Raw genomic sequence first — 19,558 nt, 5'->3', positions numbered from 1 at the left:
CAAGGGGTTAACGAGGTGAAAGAGTTGGGGGGGGGGGGGGGGGGGAATGCAAGAGGGGGAAACTGGTGTGACCTTTTGTGTCAATAAAGTTTCTCAAACTTCTCCATGCTAATGTGAAAACAACTTCATCTTTAGAGGAAGATCATGTGAAATGATTAAAAAGCTCCAGAACATATTGAGAATGACCTTCTCAATCTTTCACCTGATGATGACAGGAAAACACTTTTCCTCAAAAGTCAGTCGCTTTGGGTTTGTGTTATTGGAAAGAGTTGTATTTATACACAGCAGGCGTGGACAGACGTATATTACCAATGAGCATTGCTTCTCATTTACAGTGAGACTCACAGACAGGTGGCCCAGCATCGGCTCCGTGGCTAAAACCCAGCCAGAGTTGAGGGTTTGATTCCTGCTGGGACCAGCTGCAGTATACATGATCCCGCTCATGATACTGGAAGGTGTTTGGGATGAAAGGGCACCAGCAAAGAGTTGCATGCAAACTGTGGTAGGTGTTTAGAAAGCGGAGCGGCGTGGAAGATCAAGTTGACCTCCCCAGGGCAAAGGGGGGAGCCCTCCTGGACGGCTCCATCTAGGTTCCCTTAGAAAACACAGCGATGGCCTCGAATCACCGCTGTCGCACATGCACGCTCTTTAATTGGCTCATGTTTCTGCTACAAGGTTTTTAAAAAATGACCTTATATCACTCCGAGGGATTAGAGGCAGTGTGGTGTGGATGGCAGATGTCGCACATGGCACTGGTACAAACCTGGATTTGATCTGAATTCACCACCTGTGCCAAAGCCGAGTTTGGTTTTAGCTTTAGGCACGGAGGATGCAGGCCTTGTGAGGTCACTGCGGTTGGCTTGACCCCCGCTGACACCGGAGTTGGCCGGTGCCCAAACTCACCAGAGGGTTCTCACATGACCGGAGCAGCACAGTGCCTCAGTAAACCTCCGGCCCTGCAGGCAACGAGTCCAGAGACCGGAGAGATCCCAGATCGGTCGGTTCCCCTGGCGGGAATGAGGAAGAAAGATTTCAGGAAACGAAACAAGCTTTTGAAAAAGGGATGATAAACAAATTATTATCATATTCATTACTGCTATTATTGCTGAGGCAGTAATGTAAAACAACACGTCAACAACAAAACACCATATTTTGTTTACCTGATTGTATTTACCTAAGACTAGGAGATTATGTTTTCACACTAAAATATATGTTCTGAAGAACTCTGCTGGTATTATGAACAGGTAAATGTATTTGCACGACTGATCAAGACATAACTGAACTATATGTACAATAATAAAAACTATTATTAAGTGAATGCAGGAATTATATACGATAAGCGTTGGTTTAAAAGGAGATATTCACTCCTCAGGCATATATATGTCCCCTAGCAATAACAACAACAACAACAACCACAACCGTATTACCACTACTAATAATAACGATAATAATACGATCAAAACAAAGATAAAAAACACTTTGCTTCGAAAAGTCAAGTAAAAATACATTAAAACATAACATTAAAACGTAAATAAAAGAATAAAAACACTAACAATCAAGCGTGATCATGCATTTCAATAACAAAAGCTAAAATTGAATAAAACACAACAAAAGGAAGGAAGCTAAATACTAAAATCTACACTTTATTGTAAGGTTGTGAATGTAAATATATAACATGTGTGGCGCGGCCCACAGAGACAGTGGCAGCCTCTGGTCTCCGCTCTGGTCTCTGCAGCTCTGGGATCAGTTTCCTCGTGTAAACAGTCGCAGGGGGAATCAGATCCACAGACTCCAGACATGCCTCTCACGGTCACCGCCTATTTTTAACCTCGGGAACAATCCGTGCGGCGCGATTGGCCCGAGCCATTGACGCAGGGCTAATGTCCGGCTCTGATTGGGCGGAGTGCCTGTCACCGCACGCCAGTCAAACAGAGGAGCCAATGGGCGCCCTCGCTCGGGTCTTTGTTCCTCCCGCTGGCGTGTGACGCAGCGGGTCATGTGTTGTTTGTGCTCTATGTGTTCAGGCGGAGCAGCGATGCTAACTCAGCTAGCCTCGTTCTCCCGAGCACCGAAGCACCGAGCGTGGTCATGTCGCACACGGTAGGCGTCATTTCGTGATTAAAAGCCTGCACCGGACCCTCCAGCCTCTCCGCGAACCGGGACAAGGGCCCGGGTTCTCGGCCCCTGTGGCGGAATAACGGCGCCGGTGTGCGGGTGGGAGGGGGGGAGAGTGTGAATCCGAGCCAGTCTACGTTAGCTGGCCTAGCCGGACTTGGGAGCTCGTCTCCCAAAACAAGAATGGGGTCTGGGTCCGCTCGGATTAGCCCGCTGCTGGAGTGACCTTTGATTGCGCGCTCCGATGGCGAATTTCACGAACTACCAGGAAGGGAAGGCAGCGATGTTGATGGTGGAGAGGGACGTGGGGACGAAGCCCGCGGCTGCAGCGAACGGGGACGGCTCGGTCGGGGAACCCCCTTCCCCGTTAATTAATATCGGCGGAGGAGGCGGCGGCTCTCGCTTCCATCTACCGCCCTCCAACCACCTCCACCACCTCAGCCACCACCAACCGCCAAAGGATCACCACCACTACCAGCTGGCCCCGCAGCAGCAGCAGCATCTTTCCGGGGAAAACATCGCGGAGTCCCCGGGCAGGAAAGCCTCCTCCTCCTCCTGCTCGTCGACCCTCAGCCAGGCGCACACGGCCGAGGACCCCGCCGCTAGCAGCAGCAGCAGCGGCGGCAGCAGCCATGTCTACGCGGCGGTGAGTGTCGCCAGCACCTCGGACGTTGTGGATGATATTCGCAAATGTGGCTATTTGAGAAAGCAGAAACACGGACACAAGCGGTTCTTCGTGCTGCGGGCGGCCAGCCACCTGGGCCCCAGCCGCCTGGAGTACTACGACAGCGAGAAGAAATTCAGGAGCAGCCTGCGCTCCGCCGCCGCGGCCGTGGCCAGCGGCGGAGCGGTGGCGCCTTCGCCCCCGAAGCGGGTGATTTACCTCTACCAGTGCTTCACGGTGAACAAGAGGGCGGATTCCAAAAACAAACACCTCATTGCTCTTTACACCAAGGACGAGTACTTTGCCATCGTGGCGGAGAACGAGCCGGAGCAGGAGGACTGGTACGTGGCTGTCAGTGAGCTGATGAGTGAGGGCAAGAAGGGGCACCTGGACGCGGACGATCTGGACGACGGGTACGGGACGGTCACTCCCGGGACCGTGTTTAAGGAGGTGTGGCAGGTGAATGTGAAACCTAAAGGACTGGGTCAAACGAAAAACCTCACAGGTGTTTACCGGCTCTGCCTCTCAACGAAAACCATTCACCTCGTCAAGTTGAACTCTGAGACCCCGTGTGTGAACCTGCAGCTGATGAACATCCGGCGCTGTGGACATTCAGAGAGCTTCTTCTTCATCGAGGTGGGTCGCTCCTCCTCGATCGGGCCCGGGGAGATCTGGATGCAGGTGGATGATTCCGTCGTGGCCCAGAACATGCACGAGACCATCCTGGAGACCATGAAATCGCTGAAAGCTTTTGCAGAGTTTCGGCCACGGAGTAAGAGCCAGTCCTCGGGCTCCAACCCCATGCCCTTCATCACGACGCGGCGCCACCTGGGCAACCTGCCACCGAGTCAGACCGGGCTGCAGCGGCGGTCGAGGACGGAGTCGGTCGTGGGTACGCCGCCTTCCAGTAAGAGCTCTGGGGCTAGTGGTTACCGGTTCCGCACATCCAGTGAGGGCGAGGGGACGATGAACCGGCCGTTCCGCTCCGCCACAGGAAGTCTGGTTCACCTCAACTCGGCGCGTGCCCATCATGGTCGTCAGGAGGGTGTCGGCGGCAGCAGTGGTGGTGTCGCCACAGGAAACACTGGTACGAGCACCGGCGCTGGACGCTATGTCAGAGCCATCCCAGGGTCATCAGCCAACTACCACGCCCGCTCCGCCTCCCTCCCCGTCTCCCACTTCCCCTCCACCACCAGCCCAGTGAGCGTCTCCTCCAGCAGCGGCCATGGCTCTGTGTCCGACACACTCACCCGCCCATCGAGTGCCTCGATATGCGGCTCCCCGTCGGATGGCGGCTTCAACTCCTCGGATGAGTACGGCTCGAGCCCCGGTGATTTCCGGTACTTCCGGGTGCGGAGTAACACGCCAGACTCCCTCGGCAACACCCCACCAATCAGAGAGGAGAACTGTCTAAATGATTACATGGCCATGGGCTGGAACCGGGAGGTGTTTGGCACCAGTGCAGGGTCTGGAAACAACAGTGGAGGTGACACGCCTCGGGATGAAGGCTCATCAGCGGCAGAGGAAGATCGTTTTTCTTCATCGTCGTCGCTGAGGAGGAGGACTCATTCTTTCACCAGACCTGCAGGCGGTGCAACCGGTGGTTCTGGAGTAGCCGTTTACCAGAAAATGACCCAGACCAACTTTTCCTTGGATGAGGAGTCAGACATTGTGTTGCCATTCGGCAGCGGGCTGCTCCGTGGTGGGCCGTCCTCCTCCTCTTCCTCGCTCCGCTCTGACTACAGCTCCTGCTCCGAGCACAGCCAACAGAGCCGGCCCTCCACGCTCTCCCGGACGGAGGCCGGCGGTGAGCGTCCTCCTCTCTCCTCCTCTGCCAAGGAAGACAGCGGTTACATGCCCATGCTGTGCGGTGTGGCTGCTTCAACGCGGGACACGCCCCCCGACTACATGCCTATGCAACCCGGCTCTTACTCCCATCATGTCTCCCATTCCCCTCAGTTTCACAGCCCAGCTCTAGCGGCCCGCTCAGCCCACCCCCAGCTCCAGCCTCAGTCCTCCACGGACTCCCACGGTTACATGATGATGCTCCCAGGTGGCAGCGGCAGCTCCCCCTCACCAGTGCAGGCCTCCCCCAGCCCACACAGTAGCTCCAGTTTGGCAGGTGCCGGTGTGAGTGACAGTATAGCAGAGAGACCCGAGAATGGGGAATATATGGACATGTCGTACAGCAGCAGTGGAGGGCGCAAGCTCTCAAACGAAGGGAGCAGTGGATATTTAACACCTGAGAGCACCCCAAAGTCTTACAGCCCTTACTTTTCCCTCCCTCGCTCCTACAAAGCCCCCACGAGAGAGAGGGATGAGAAGGAGTGTGGGGAGTATGTTCCTATGAGTTCTCCTGCCAAGCCAGTCTTTTCATCAGTTGCCACAGCCTCAATGTCAACACCAGAGAAGAGGGGTGGGGGAGGAAGTAGCACCTCAACCCCCTCTCATCCACCGCCGCCTTATGGAGCTCATCACACGACCGCAGCGATGGCCGACAGACGCGTGGTGAGGCCTAACCGCCTCCCGCTAGGTAGGAGGAGTTTCCACGGCCCGCTGCGGGTTAGTGAGCCCTCCCCAGTGTCTTCAGGAACCTCAACGTCAGTCCCTGCCACTGCTAGCTCGTCCGAAAGGCCTTCCAGTCCTGGAGAATATATTAACATAGAGTTTGGGGATCACTACCCCCACCAACAACAGCCCCCTGCCTATCCTCTCTCTGATGAAGCTCCTTCCCTGGGATCCACCGACCACCGCCACTCTCCCCCACAGCCCCAAGTTCACCAGGACTACATGAGTGTGGAGGTGGGGGCCGATCAGCAGGACAGTGAAGGGTGTCTGGGTAAAAAACAGTCTCCCAGACCCAGCCTCGTCGCCCCATGGAACCCGCCCAGTTATATCAGACCCCTGGCTAGCAATCCTGGGGCCCTGGCCTCCCCTGGAGTCCCCGCTGCAGGTCACTGGAGGTCGAAAGGTGACGACTATACAGACATGACATTTAACCTCGACAGGACGCAAACAAGCCCCACAACCATGCTGCAGCACCTCTGTGTAATAGAGGGACGTTACGGCCATGCTTCCTCTGCCTCCCCCTCATCCACTTCCCCTCCTCTCCCCCCTTCAAGTCCAGGTAGGACGCCAACACAGCAGCTGGAGCCCAAGGTGGTTCGAGCTGACCCGCAGGGCAGGAGGAGACACAGCTCAGAGACATTCTCCTCCACGTCCTCCTCTAATTCAACTCCCCCTGGAGGAGGACTTGGACCCTCATCCTCAGCCATGCACCCCACAGCGAACACCACAGCCTCTAATGGATCTTACCTCGCTGAGGGTCAAGCTTCCAGATGGGCCAGTTCAGCATCTTTCGACAGTGTGTGGATGTCTGTGGAGGGGGTCGGGGACTCGCCGGCTCACCACGCTCCGACAAGAGCCACGGACCCGGGGACTACGGCCGGGACCTCAGCCTCCTCCTCGGGAGCTGGAGCTGGGAGGATGTGCAGAAACATGTCTGTTGGCTACCAGAACGGCCTGAACTACATTGCCTTGGAGCTGCGGGAGGACGGGAGTAATGGAGGAGCCGCGGCGTCGGGAGCTGGCAGCAGCAACGGGAGCTCGACGGCAGCATTGGGGACTGTGTCTCCGCCGGAGAACGGCGCCTACGCCAGCATAGACTTCACCAAATCTGACGGAGTCTCCACGACAAACAAGGGTGAGTTAACACAACTGTGTGTGTGTGTGTGTGTCTGTCAGGGTGAGAAACTGCCACCCACAGCTCAGTGATGCTAACATTTGTTTGCCTCCTCTGACAGCCATTGTTTAAATTCTCTTTTCTACTTTCCTAATCATATTTGGCAGGAAAATCTGTGACACAGCCGCGGCAGACAGAAAAACATGGTCTCTCTTTTGTGTGTGTGCACAAGGAGGAGCTTTCATGTGTGAGTGAAAGAGAACGAGCGCCAGGGATACTTTTTTCATCCGCGAAATCCAAAATATCCCCCGAGTGCTGTACGCTATTATTAGTCCCATTGTATCAATCTGCAGCTTCTCTAGTGAATCTATTTTGGATCAAGTCTGTGTGATCTTGACGAGGCGGCGTTCAGCCAGCCGTCGTCTTCGAAGGCATCTGTCCAGGGAGCCCAAGTCTCGACTCAAACAGTGCTGGTACAGGAAGTGGCACCAGTATGCAGTTCATCTCGAGGTCTGTGTGTTGTGTTGTGTTGTGTGTGTGTGTGTGTGTGTAACAGCCGGCTGGTAGACGATTAGCTCGCTGAGTGAACAGAGGTTTATCTGAGGTCAAGTTTGGACTGAATCGCCCCAAAAAAAGGCCCCGACTTCCCGTCTTAGTAGCTGCTGGTGCCTGTCTGAGCTTGTGCTGCTGGTTCTCTTTGTGTCAGCATGTACTGGAGGCGGAGTGTACTCATGTGTGGGTGTTTGTGTGTTTTAAGGCTGTCACTTGAGACACTTTTGTACATCTTTTGAAGAAGATTTATTTATGCAAAACACTGAGGAATCCAGCGCCAGCAGGATCAGTCAGTGTGACGGCAAAACACATGAACCGATGCAGGAAGCTGACGGCGGGTTAGTGTTGACTTTGTGTTGTGAGGCTGTGATTTGTCAGGTTTGTTTTCATTATGGATTCATCCTTTAGTCTGTAACATGTGGAGAAACTTTCTGTGAATCCTTGTTTTGGACTTCACAAGTTTCCAAAACAATAACATTTGATCGTATCTTATTTGCTGTGATTCCACTTGAGACTAGTCATTGCACAGAATCCACAATATATAGTTATATATATATATTTTTCCTGAGGTTTTATCTAGAAGTCAGGCTGCCGCGCTCAGGTCTGCAGCTGGTGTGAAAGAGGACGATGTTTTAACTCCTTTTTTAAGTCTTTCACTTTCTCTCTCATAATCCCCCCCCCCCCCCCCCCCCCCCCCCCTTGAATCTTTTTCTTGCTGCATGTGCGCATGTGTGTGTCTGTGCAAGAGCATGAGTCAGGATTCTCTGCAAGCAGCGACTGACTCATTTGTTTACCACTGAACGGAGATTCAGTAACGTGTGTGTGTGTTAATCTACAGTGCTGAATGTGTGTGTGCTTGTGCTCGCACGGATCAACTGACACTGAAGCACATCCTATTGTTTGTGTCTGTCAGTCCGTCTGTCTGTGTGTACTGCCAGCACATTCATTAAGCGTCCGTGTGTTGTTGTGTTGTTCATGCAATCCAAGGAAACGTTCGGAAACGCATACCCACACTCACACAGTTTGACGATGGGAGCATGATCAGACCCCGTCGGTGCGTGTTGGTGTGTCTGCAGTGTGTTTACAGTCTCTAGGTGTGTGTGTAGTGTGTGTGTAGTGTGTGTGTGTGAGTGCTTGTACGTACTGAGTCATGGCAGGCAGCCTTTGATGTGGCTCTTTAATTGCGGCGGCGGCATGTCAAGGCACACAGCGGGGCCGAGAGGAAACGCATCATCATCACTCAGGAATGCACTTCCTCTCAGCTGTGGAGTGGAACTGAAAGATGCACACCTGGATCATTGACCCTGAGGAGGGGGAGCAGAGCCTAGTGTTTGAACTGTTCATATGAAATATTAATATCCATGTTAAACTCTGGTGCTGGGGTTGTGAGGCACAGTCAGAGCTATCGGCTGCTGTAAATGCAAATCATATCTAAGACCAGTCTGTCCGGAGCTTTGTTCTAAACCTTTTAAAACAAGGGACTAAGAAGCAGACAATCTTTACGTTTTAATGTTGAGAGTTCCTTAATAACTTAGATTTTAGGGCTGCAACAAGTGATTGTTTTCATTATGGATTAAAATGCATATTATTTCTCTGATTGATTAATTGTGTTGTGTTGCTCTCTCCCACACCGCTAAGCTAAGTCTTCAGATTCCTTGTTTATTCAAAGCAACTATCCAGATTTGTTAATATTCAGCAAATCTTCATTATCTAAAAATACACCCGAGTCGGGAGGTAAATGCAAAGTGTCAGGTGCATATCAGCTGGTTCTGGGGGGGGGGGGGGGGTTGTGGAGCTGAACTGTAAAGCGAGGAGGTTTCTCAGATGGAAGTGACCACGGTGGGAACCTGCCCTTTTCTCCCTGTCCCTCCCCCCCGGTGTCCCGGCCAAGTGGCGATGAGGTGGTAACGGGTTAGAGAGAGTGCGAGGCCGGGATCAACCCCCGAGCGGAGATGGTACAAGGCTGCCCTTTCCTCCCTCGTTCCCACCTCCGCCACCAGGCCCTTCTATATTTACAGTTCTATTTCCAGACTGACATGAATTTATGGGCCCATCTGAGGCATGCGCTGCTCGTAACAGGACCCTCTCTTTGCTCTGTGTGTGTGTGTGTGTTGCATGTAGAGCTCCATCTCCCTCTTAAATAACCAGATATATAGGCCCACAGATGTTAGAATGATTAACCATCATGCATGTACACAAAGCAACTGGTTTGAAGCAGCCCAACTGAACTGACTCATGAACGTATTGGTTTGAAGTTGTCCCTGCAGTGCCCATTCCAGTTTGGCTAATAAATACTCTCAGAATTACTCTGAGCACCTTGATTCTCAGGCCTGATAAATGCTCAGAGCTCGGGTGGCCTGCGCTGGGAAGCCTGGGAATCCAGAAACCCATCAGTGCTGGTGTCCGTCGAGCTAAACGGAGAATTGAAACCTCTAACCCCGGGCGTGTTGGCGCCAGCGGGGTTCCCATTGGTCCTTGAATTCTCGGAGTACTACAGAATTGAAGGTGTTTTGGAGATGTTTAACGTTTTTAATTTTCATTTAGGGTGTTTAGTAACGTCCGTGATGAATTAACAGGATTGTTAAGAGTTGTAGTGGAATGGAAATGATTGCTTGATGGTTGGAAAATACATTTTGAGAGTTTTACTGCACCAGTAACTAAATGTTTTAAGTGTAGATTCCCGACTTAATCCCCATTATCTCAGTTACACATCAGGTTCTATCTCAATTAAAGTACTGTCCTGTACCACTGTCCTGCTCTGTGGAGGTAGAAATCCCATTTGCAGATCTGGAGTGTCGGTTTGTTTCTGGTCTGTCATTCCATCTCTTCTGTTTGATAAGTATGAATAAACAAGAGCCAAGTGGTGCAGATGAAATAAAGTCCCGGTCTGTGATTGACAGTGCGTCTGTCACTTCAGGTGTTCAGTTACTCTGAGTGTAGATTTCATAGGTGGTCCTGATCTCAGCCAGCGAGGCTCCTCTTTGTCTCCAACCTGCTGAAGCTTCCATGTCTTCTTCTCTTCTACTGGTTTCTCCTTCTCTCTCCGTCTCGCTGCCTCCCCCAGACACACGTTTATGATAAAGCAGGTTTTTTACGAGGGAACCCCTCAACTCACTGGAATGTGACGTGAGATAACTTTATTAGAGAAAGTCTGAATGTGTGCTTTGAGTCATGGCTGTCCTGTGAAGAGCTGGACATGTTTTCAAAGATGTTTCTTTAATTTTCCTTATGACTGCTTAAAAAGTGATCAAAAGAATTCTGTAGAATAGTGAAGTATAAGAAAATTATAAAAGTTAAAAGTTAATATGTAAATAACTACAGTTTCAGGTGCATGATGATAATATATTATTTACTTTCACAGATTCGAATGTGACCATTGATCTCAGTGCACTTGTTAGGGCGTAAGGAAGGGAAAGGAAAAAGATCTAAATCAGTCTCTGTCCCGTCTGCTGCTGCCGTCGGGAACTCAAACCCAGAATCTGTGGAAATATGAAAAAAAGTCAAAAAAATGCTGAACCGCAGCTCGAGGAGGGAATCGAGCGGCCGATCAAATTTCCCTTCCTCGATCTGCAGTGAAGAGGCCGTCGCCCCCCCGGCTGCCACGCCAGCTCGTGTCAGGTCAACACGTGACGCTCACTCCCATGATGCCTTTCATCTGTTGTCCCAGCTGGGTGAATGGGGTTTAGGGACGGTCAAAGAGAGATGGGCAGCGGTCAGGGAGGGCAGATTGAATTAGAGAGACAGAGAGAGAGAGAGAGAGGGAGGGAGGTGGGGGGAGAGAGAGAGAGAGACAGTCTGAACACCTGTCTTTGTTGCAATGACACCACAAGCTGTTAGTTAATGCAGGTGTTTGGCAAACGGTGCTTTTATAACCTGATTTAGTCAGCCTGTGTCTGGGTGTGTGTCTGTCTGTGTCTGTGTGTGTGTGTGTCTGTGCTTAACTGAGGTCAGTTCAGGTCAGTCGGGCCTCTGTCCTAACAGCGTTGTTTTGATCAAAGTCCTGGACTGCAGAGAAACCCAGAGACCTCGGACTACACACACACACACACACACACACACACATTCTCTCCCTCTCTTTTTCCATCTGTCTCACTTTCACACAACTGAAAGTCTGCGTTATTGTCCCGACCATAACTAAGAACAGTTTTTCCAAATCCTTTCCATTTATTCCTCTGTGTGTGTGTGTATGTGTGTGTGTGTGTGTACTGGCTGATATATTAATACAAAGTCTTTTCAACATTTGCCTTCAAACATCCATATCAGTCGTGATACAATCTCTGCTCCTTTCACATAAACACCTTGTCCGTGATGAGCTGCCCTTTCGTCCCTTGTCTCCGTGGACATTTGGACGTGTCATTGTAGGAGGAGCACAGGTGTCCCTGATAACGTGAACCACGGCTCAGCTCAGGTCAAGAGACACGGAGCCGGCGTGCAGAATACCAGCACCCTGAAACTGAAGGAGCTGAATGGAATGCAGCCGTCACTCATTTTATTATTCACACCCGGGCTTCTCCTAATGTGACATGTCAGAAAGAGGCTTGTATAGAAGTGGTCACCACTCGTCTACAGGCCAGGATCCCTTCGATTCACTGACACAAAGTTTAATCTGGGTTTGAAATGTTCCTGTGATCTGGTCAAAAGAAACCTAATGTGAAACCACTGGAACGGGTCGAGACACCATGACTGAAAGCTGATGCTGACTCGTGAGGGGTCGAGTGTTTATCGGTGACACCTCGGTACTATGACGCAGACTCTGACTCCCATTGACATCATCAGAGCAAGATGGCGGGACCCACATCCTGCGTATAAGGCTTCATGTTTGTACATTTGGAGGAAGTAGAGATTTGTCTTCCATCTTTATTTACAATCACCGGTGTTCCCTGGTGTCAATGTTGTTGTTTCTCAGCCACTTTGTTACCGTCTGTTGATTTCCAAGCAGCGTGGAAGTTTACGTGGCGTGAACCCGAGCTCTGGTGTTTTTCTGTGGTCGGATCCGGTCGTGGTCGGGCTGCGTGCCGCTGCTCCTCCTCCTCCTCCTCCTCTTCCTCTCGGTGCTCCCGTCTTTCTATCAATCCGTCCCGCTCGTCCATCCCTCTGTGGCCGTGGCTGACGAGCAGAGGAGCAGCATTCCAGCAGTGCCCCCTGTCAAAGCATCTGTATTGAGGCGTGCTGCTCACATTGTTGTGTCAGACAAAGCCTCGCTCTCAGCGGAATAACCCAGCTGGGCGCCGGCCATCGCCCGGGTCATCCGGGGCCGCCGTGCCTCACCAAAACAGCCAACCTGACAGTCCTGGGGCCGGCCTTCGTAGCAGGGCAGGAAGCAAACTTTGTGTATTGTGTGTGTGTTTGTGTGTATTGTGTGTCTGCTGGAAGCGAGCTGAATCCAAAGTTCAGCGGCCACGCTCACTTATTTACCAGACAAACAGATCTGTAGTGCGAGCCAAGCCGCCCACGCGGTCAGAGATGTCTTACATCTGTGCTGCGTCTCTGAAAAGCTTTCACACACTCGGCAGCAGTTGTACAGACGCCAGCAACACACTCCAGAGTTCACTTTGATTATGAGCATTCACTGCTGCCAGGGAAGCCGCGGCTCGACTCTAATGTTTCATCCACATTTCATCGCTGCGTTAAGCGACCTTTAAGAAAACCGATTGTTTTTGTGCCACAGCCATTGGTTTATATCCATGCAGTGAGCGGCTGCAGAGGGGAACCGACACTGAACAGTCAGGTGGGGAAACGTCACGGCTCCAGAATGAGGTTCCACCAAGTTTCAGGATCTGGAAAATCTCTAAGAGTTGTGAGAAGAGAGGTTTTCACTCGACCGCTGCAGCTTTTGAAAAGACAGAAGCCTGAAGCCAGATTCCAGTCAAAATTAGTCCGGCCCACCTCCAGGCTTCAAAATGTCCAAAAAAAACTAATATTGTGAGTCCAAAACCACTGTCAGCGAACCAGCCACATTCCTCACTGTGTGTATCCGTGTGAGAGTGTGTGTATCTGTGTGTGTGTGTGTGTGTGTGTGTGTGCGTCGGCGGGGCACATCAGGCAAATAGAAAACAACAGTTTCTCCATGGGTCACAGTCGCTGTCACTTCTGTGAAAGCTTCCTGATTTTCATTATCTGTCCATTGTTTACTCGACTGTTTGAACTTGATTTGTACAGTTTATTATTTCTAATTGTAATTTCTTTGCTCACCATAAAAGTTAAGATGAAGAAAAACCAAATGTTTAACTACTATCATGAATGTGCTTCAAGTTATAGATCCTCTTTTGACAGAAAGCTGAAGATGAGTTTCTCACCAGCGTCTCTGTCTCTCTCCTCTTCTCTCTCAGACTGAACGAGGACATCAGAGGTTCCCCACCCTCCTCTTCCTCTCCCTCCTCCTCCTCCTCCTCGTCCTCATCTCTGCGCTCGTGGCACTCGACTCTGCCTGTGACCTTTTGGCCTCCCGCACCAGTGACCTCTGACCTCCACCCTGGCAGAGAAGCCGCTCCCTTCTGGACCCAGAAAACATCAACAAACAACATCACAACAGATGACGCTTGCAGTTTTAATTTTTAAGTGTATTTCATCTTTTATTTTTTTATATATGCACATATATCAAAACATATATGCATATTTTTCCTGTCATTTTTTTTAATCAGCCCCTCCCCTCTTTGAATCAATGCCACCGGTGTCCCCCCCCCCCACCCTCTGTTCATTGAACTTTGACCTTGGGGGCGTCCACTGGACCTTATGGTTCTGATTCTGCGTACGGTATAACAAAGGGAGGCTGGACTGCTAAGCTAAGGCATTATGGTACAGACTTTTATGTTGCATTGAACTTAAATATTATTTTTTATCTTTTGTTATTATTCTACCTTTTTTTTTCTTTTTTTACCCCAAACATAATCCATCCTAAATACGGTACCGTTCAGTTATTAAGTTGTGGACAAAGTTAGAATTTTTTATTATTATCCCTCAGATGAAATGAGTTTGTCACCGGGTGGCATCGCACAGTGACCTTGCTCTTTCCGGTACCGGCGACCTTTGGATTACAAAGGTCACCACGATATCCACGGCGTGCGCACACAGCGCCACAGTTAGCTCGCGTTGCGGTACTGCGCGTGTGCACGAAATTCAACGGGATTAACCTTAAAGCATTACTCTCCTCATATTCTGTAGCACATATTATTTATTCGTTGCAATAGGTACAGATGTTTCATTCGTTCACTTGTTTTTGACACCGTTGGTGCTCAGCAGGGCGGGGAAGGACGTCAGCCACCAATCAAATGCTGGAACATGTCTTTAATTCTTTCTCTTGTACGACCCACCGGATTTGGCTCAAATTTAGCTAGTTCAAATATTTTATCAAATTCTTTGACTGAAGTTTTGTGGCGACAGCTTTACATTTCAGATAAATTGTTTAATGAGTGAACTTCAAACAAAGCCTGGGTAGCTGTTTTCAAATGTTCACGCTTTATGCTAAGCTAAGCTAAGAATCTATTAGTTTTAAAATTAAAATCCTAAGTATCTTGTGGAGGTTTCCCCGCCCTGCTGCCGCTGCTCTGCTCCTCGAACTCAGGCTCCTGCTCGAGGAGCTGTCGAGCGGAGCAGGTGTTTCCAGGCGTTCTACATTTTCAGTTTTACCTCATATGGTCCGTAGCACAGTTCAGGTTAGAGAGGGAGAGTGACGCACACACAGACACACACACGCACACAAAACGCTGTGAAAGGTAAAAGCACAAATTACAGACGTCAACACTGGGATGCAAACAGAAGCCTAAACACTAAATCTCTGCAAGTGAACCGTATACTGTGGAAGCAGTGGCATGTACACACACACACACACACACGCCTGTACGTCATGAAGACACATGCCATGGTCATGTGGTGTCAACCATACCGGCTCTCATACGCACACACAGTGGTCATGCAGCCCTATTTAGGCAAGGAGAAGTCGCCGTGCCCCCGTTTCGACTTTTTGTCACCGGCTCCCGATGACGTCCGGGATTTTTCCTGCACACACACAGACACACACACACACACACACACACACACACGCTGGGGAGTTGGTCAGTGGCTGTGGGTGACGTGAAGAGGTTTCCAGTAACATGAGCCCCGGCCCCAGGTGCAACACGCTGGACATACTAACCCTGTTACAACCACACACACACACACACACACACACACACACACACACACACACACACACACACACACACACACACACACACACACACACACACACACACAGACACACACAGGCAGTGAACACATCAATCACAGTCTCCTCTCTCTCTCACATGGACACACTGATAGGCCCATATTTAGCATTTCTACTCGCGCTACTCTCCCGTGACTTTCCCCCACGCAGCAGTTTCCATAGAGAGAAATGTGTGTTAACCACAGAAACTTGACAGTCCACAGAATTTCACTTTTATTGTTTTCAGTATTCACTCATCTAATGCAACCTCCCCCCTGTTTCTGATTTTCCTTCTTTTTAAATTTTCTGGATGATGAAAGGTGCGTCACTCGTGTTTCCCCCGATCACTGTCGTCCTGGTAGCATCCGGCTGAGCAGCGGGGGGGGGGGGGACCACATGAGGAGGACATGTTGTAGTCTGAAGTTCGACTGCAGGTAGTGGGGGGGTCTCACAGTAAAGGTCAGCTCGCTGTGACTGACAGCGCTCCTGATGTGTAGTGAGCTGCTCAGGTGTCGTGAACTCGGCACATCTGGTGATTCAGGTTCATATAAAAACCACAGTTCACCCTTTTTTTGAATATCGGTACTTAAGTCTTGGTTATCTTGGATAATAGTGCGATGCTCGTTCTATGGCTGCGCTCAGTTTTTATTTACTGTTCGATAAAACGATCCACATCTCAAATCCCATGATTCTGAACATACAATCTGCACAAATACAAAGTTAATGTAAAGATTCATAAGTTGCAACGCCACCTTTTTCAGGGTTGGTGTTAAAAAACAATAATTTGACTTAACATGTTGTGCCATGTCGTCTTATTTGTATATAGGGTTGGTGGATTTGTGGGTCAGGAAGCAGGGTATCAGTTGTGTTTCAGTTCAGTGAGTAGTACGACAAAGACACAACTCCTGCTTTGGTAAAGTAAAAGTTCCATTGTGTTGCTTTAAAAAAAAAGTGTATGAACAAAATAAACAAAATTCTAGCGCCTTGCTTTCCCTTTAAATGGAGCACAAGGTTATATATCTGCAATCTAACAATTATTGTTACAGAAAACAGTTTTCAATACTAATCCCAAAGATAATCATTCGTTGGTACCAGATGTGTTGAGTTCACTGCATCAGGACATTTCACTTAATTCATCTCTAAAGTGTAAACACAAACCAGAGGACATGTCCACAACTTCCTGTCCCTCTCCCCTTTTATAAAACTCCAGTGACGACAGCCCGAAAGAGAAGAGCATCTTTTAGAAAGATGAGAATCATGTCAGAAGCAGAGCAGAAGAAGAAGAAGCAGTTTGTGGAAGTTAATTCTCACATCATCGGTACAGAAATAGAAAATCAGAACCAATGAAATCCCCCTTTTTTTTAGCCCTTTATCTCCATGTGGAGGGTTCGGATCCTTCCTCCTCAGCACGTTCTTGTTTCTAATGTTCTGATCTCATAAACTGAACTTCCCCCCAAATGCTGTTGAGCGGTTTTCAGCCTGTGACGCATCGTGTCTGTACGTTATGAACAATGTGAGATATTTTCCTTTTCCCACTGTTGAGCGAACAAATGATTGAATATGAGAATATTCAGGCTGCGGCGGCCCACGGCAAAATAGAAGATTTAGTTTTTTACTTTCTGAAGAAAAGTTTTGTGTACTTCTTATGCTGCGGCGATGTCTTGCTTTCGGGTTTTTAACGCTACGGCAAAACAAAGTGTTAGAGCTAGATTTTGGGAGGATTTTGGAATAATTCCCCCTTAATTTATTGGAAAATATATGTTGTTCACGTCTGATTGCCTTCATGTTGAACTTTACCCCCCCCACTCACGTTTAATTCTTTGTCATATCTGAATAAATTTACACAGAATCTGTGTTTATTTTGGCAACAATTCAACCTCAAAACTCTCCATGTTACTGATTCTGATGTTGGAAAATCAGCTGTTATGAATTGTTCATGTTCGGGGCGGAGAAATTAGACCTACATAATATAATATAAATATATATATATGAATATATATAATCCTCGCAGAGAAGACGTAGGGTACTGCATCATTATGCAAACTTTTTCTTTTTCCTCTAATCCTTTTTGATTATTTTGTATTCTAGTTTACAGAGGGGAAACAAATAATCATCTTATTTTTGGTTGTTTTGTTGTATGGGGGGGGGGGGGGGGCTCTTATTTCTCTGAAGACTAAGTGATACAAGGCTAGTATTTTTTTTAAGAGTACTTAGGCATTTTTGCAGTCATTTGTATAAATACGTGGGTTACGACCTCCGCCTAATGTTTATTTTTTGTAACTATATTACAGTTTATTTGCTGCTGTTTAGTAAAGTTAACAGTTGGAGACGCTGTCGGTGACGGTGAGGACGATGGTCACTGCCCTGCTAATAGGCGCGGGTCGGTCAGCCAGGGGGGGGTCTACCGAATCCCCCGCTACCTGTGTTCTTATTTCCCCGAGTTGAATGCTGTTGTTTATTAGCTTTACAGGACAGAGAAAGACTTAATAAAAAAGAAAGAAGAGAAGACAGTGAGGAGGTGTGTCTCCTTCTTATGTGCATTATTTTTCAGCGACTTACGTCCTGTTTACGAAAAACAAAAACAAAAAACAACAACAAAGGAAGAAGAGGAAACTGGTGGAAATGGAAATCCTCCTGTAAATAAGGAAAAACTCAAGTTGTCGCTTTTTTCATGTTATGATCAGCGCCTTGCAAGGTGCCCCCCCCCCCCCCCTCTTTTTGTTTTTGTTTCCTTTCCTTCTCTCTTCTCTCGTTTTTTTTTTTTTCCTTGTGGAGGGAAAGGGGCGGGGGGGGGGTAGGAGAGGTACTCAGAGGCGATTTGAGCATCGGCATAGTGTTTATATTTATCAAAACTCTTTTGCTTTCGATAGAGCTATTGCAATAAAAATGTGTTCATGTAACTGCTGTGGTCTCGTCTGTCTTCATTTGGACTTTATTTTGAAATCATTGTTTAGTAGCTGTCCTGTCTGATCACGATAGTTTGAGTTATGATCTCTCCACATATTAAAATAACTGCACAGGTAAATTCCTGACTCAGCGGAGCTCGTGCCTCCATCAAGGCAGAATCTGGTATCAACTAATTAATATTAGAAATATAGAAGGAGGAGAAAGCGGTCTCATGAACCTCAATGATTGATTTGTCATAAAACTAAAAAGGAAATCCTACATTAATCTGCATCCACGTCCTCTGAGGCCTAATCCTATCAAGTTGGGTGGAATGAACGAGCCGCCGGGTGTGACCTCCTCCGTGGAGCCGATGAATGAAAGCTGAGTTTGTTCTCTGATTCCTTTTGCTCAGCTGAACTGATGAGTCATGTATTTAAATGACCCGTTGACCTTTGACCCCTGTTAAAAAAGAAAGGGTATAAATAAGAAATCCAGAATTTGTTTCCTCACTCCTGAAGCTCCTTTCTGCGGATGAGGAGTTTTCCAGCGTTGTCACGCAGTGTTGATCCGGCTCAGGAGCCTGGCGTCCTAAAGTCCAGCTGTCAAAACAAGCTAAAGTCCACTTCGGTCATGAGGCGTCAGCTGAGAGGAGAGTTCTGATCCACCGCACGAGCACGAGCGGAGGATTTGTCTGATTTCCTCGTGTGAGTCGATAAACGATCAACTCTTCTACATCTATTTGTTCTACAGAGGAAATGTGGAATAGCAAAGACTTCAAACAAATGAAATGAGATTTTTTATTGAGTTTCTTTGAAGCCACTGGCAAAAGAGGACAGTGGTAATGCATTTAAGATCAAATATGAATGCATGATTATTAATTCATTCTAAGGATTTCAGGTTCTTGAAGACCCAAACACAGACTGTAGTGATCTGATGATTAATAACCTGATGAAGTCAATGGTTCTGTTTGTTCCATGGGCAAACTATGCAGTCCTGATTCAGACTATATAAATAGACGTCTGATTTCTTAATTCTGCCGTTTAGACTCTTCTCTCATCCGATATGAACCCATGTCAGCGACCCTCTTTTCAGAACTCGGTTTCAGCTCCAGTCCCTTCGGCCTCCGGGTCTGTTTCTGTTGTTATAGAACGCAGTGACAAAAATAAATGTCAATTAGTGATGAGAATTTCCCCTCAACCAGCTCTCCAGGAATATTTATTAGATTACATGTCCTCATAGCTCCAGTATTTCACACATGTTCAAGGATATCAAACCACCTGAGAGTTTGTGGTGAGAAGGGCTGGTGATGGAAACATGATCACCTGCATCACTTATATTTACTTTCTGGTGTACGCTTTAATTTAGCAAGATGGCGCCGAACATACACGTCGAGTCAAGTTCGAGGCTCATTCTTGTCTCTGAGGAAAAGGTTCAGGAGTTGATGAAGCAGGTTCGTCTTTTCCCCTCGACTCCAGCT

General features: G+C 48.6%; 1 protein-coding gene across 1 annotated transcript; it reads left to right on the top strand.

Annotated features, from left to right (window-relative positions):
- The first annotated feature begins 2,027 nt into the window (after positions 1–2,027).
- LOC133949549 (insulin receptor substrate 2-B) lies at positions 2,028–18,095 on the top strand. Its single transcript, XM_062383457.1, has 2 exons — positions 2,028–6,482; positions 13,343–18,095. The coding sequence occupies exons 1-2, from the start codon at positions 2,360–2,362 to the stop codon at positions 13,345–13,347; spliced, it is 4,128 nt and encodes a 1,375-aa protein (XP_062239441.1). The 5' UTR covers positions 2,028–2,359; the 3' UTR covers positions 13,348–18,095.
- Positions 18,096–19,558: the final 1,463 nt, after the last annotated feature.

The sequence above is a fragment of the Platichthys flesus genome, chromosome 24, assembly GCF_949316205.1.
Source record: "Platichthys flesus chromosome 24, fPlaFle2.1, whole genome shotgun sequence".
NCBI lineage: Eukaryota > Metazoa > Chordata > Actinopteri > Pleuronectiformes > Pleuronectidae > Platichthys > Platichthys flesus.
This window is presented reverse-complemented; position numbering and strand designations above follow the sequence as displayed.

Bases quoted from the DNA above. Each gene is read 5' to 3' on its own strand.
- LOC133949549 (XM_062383457.1), top strand. From the start codon at position 2,360: ATGGCGAATTTCACGAACTACCAGGAAGGGAAGGCAGCGATGTTGATG.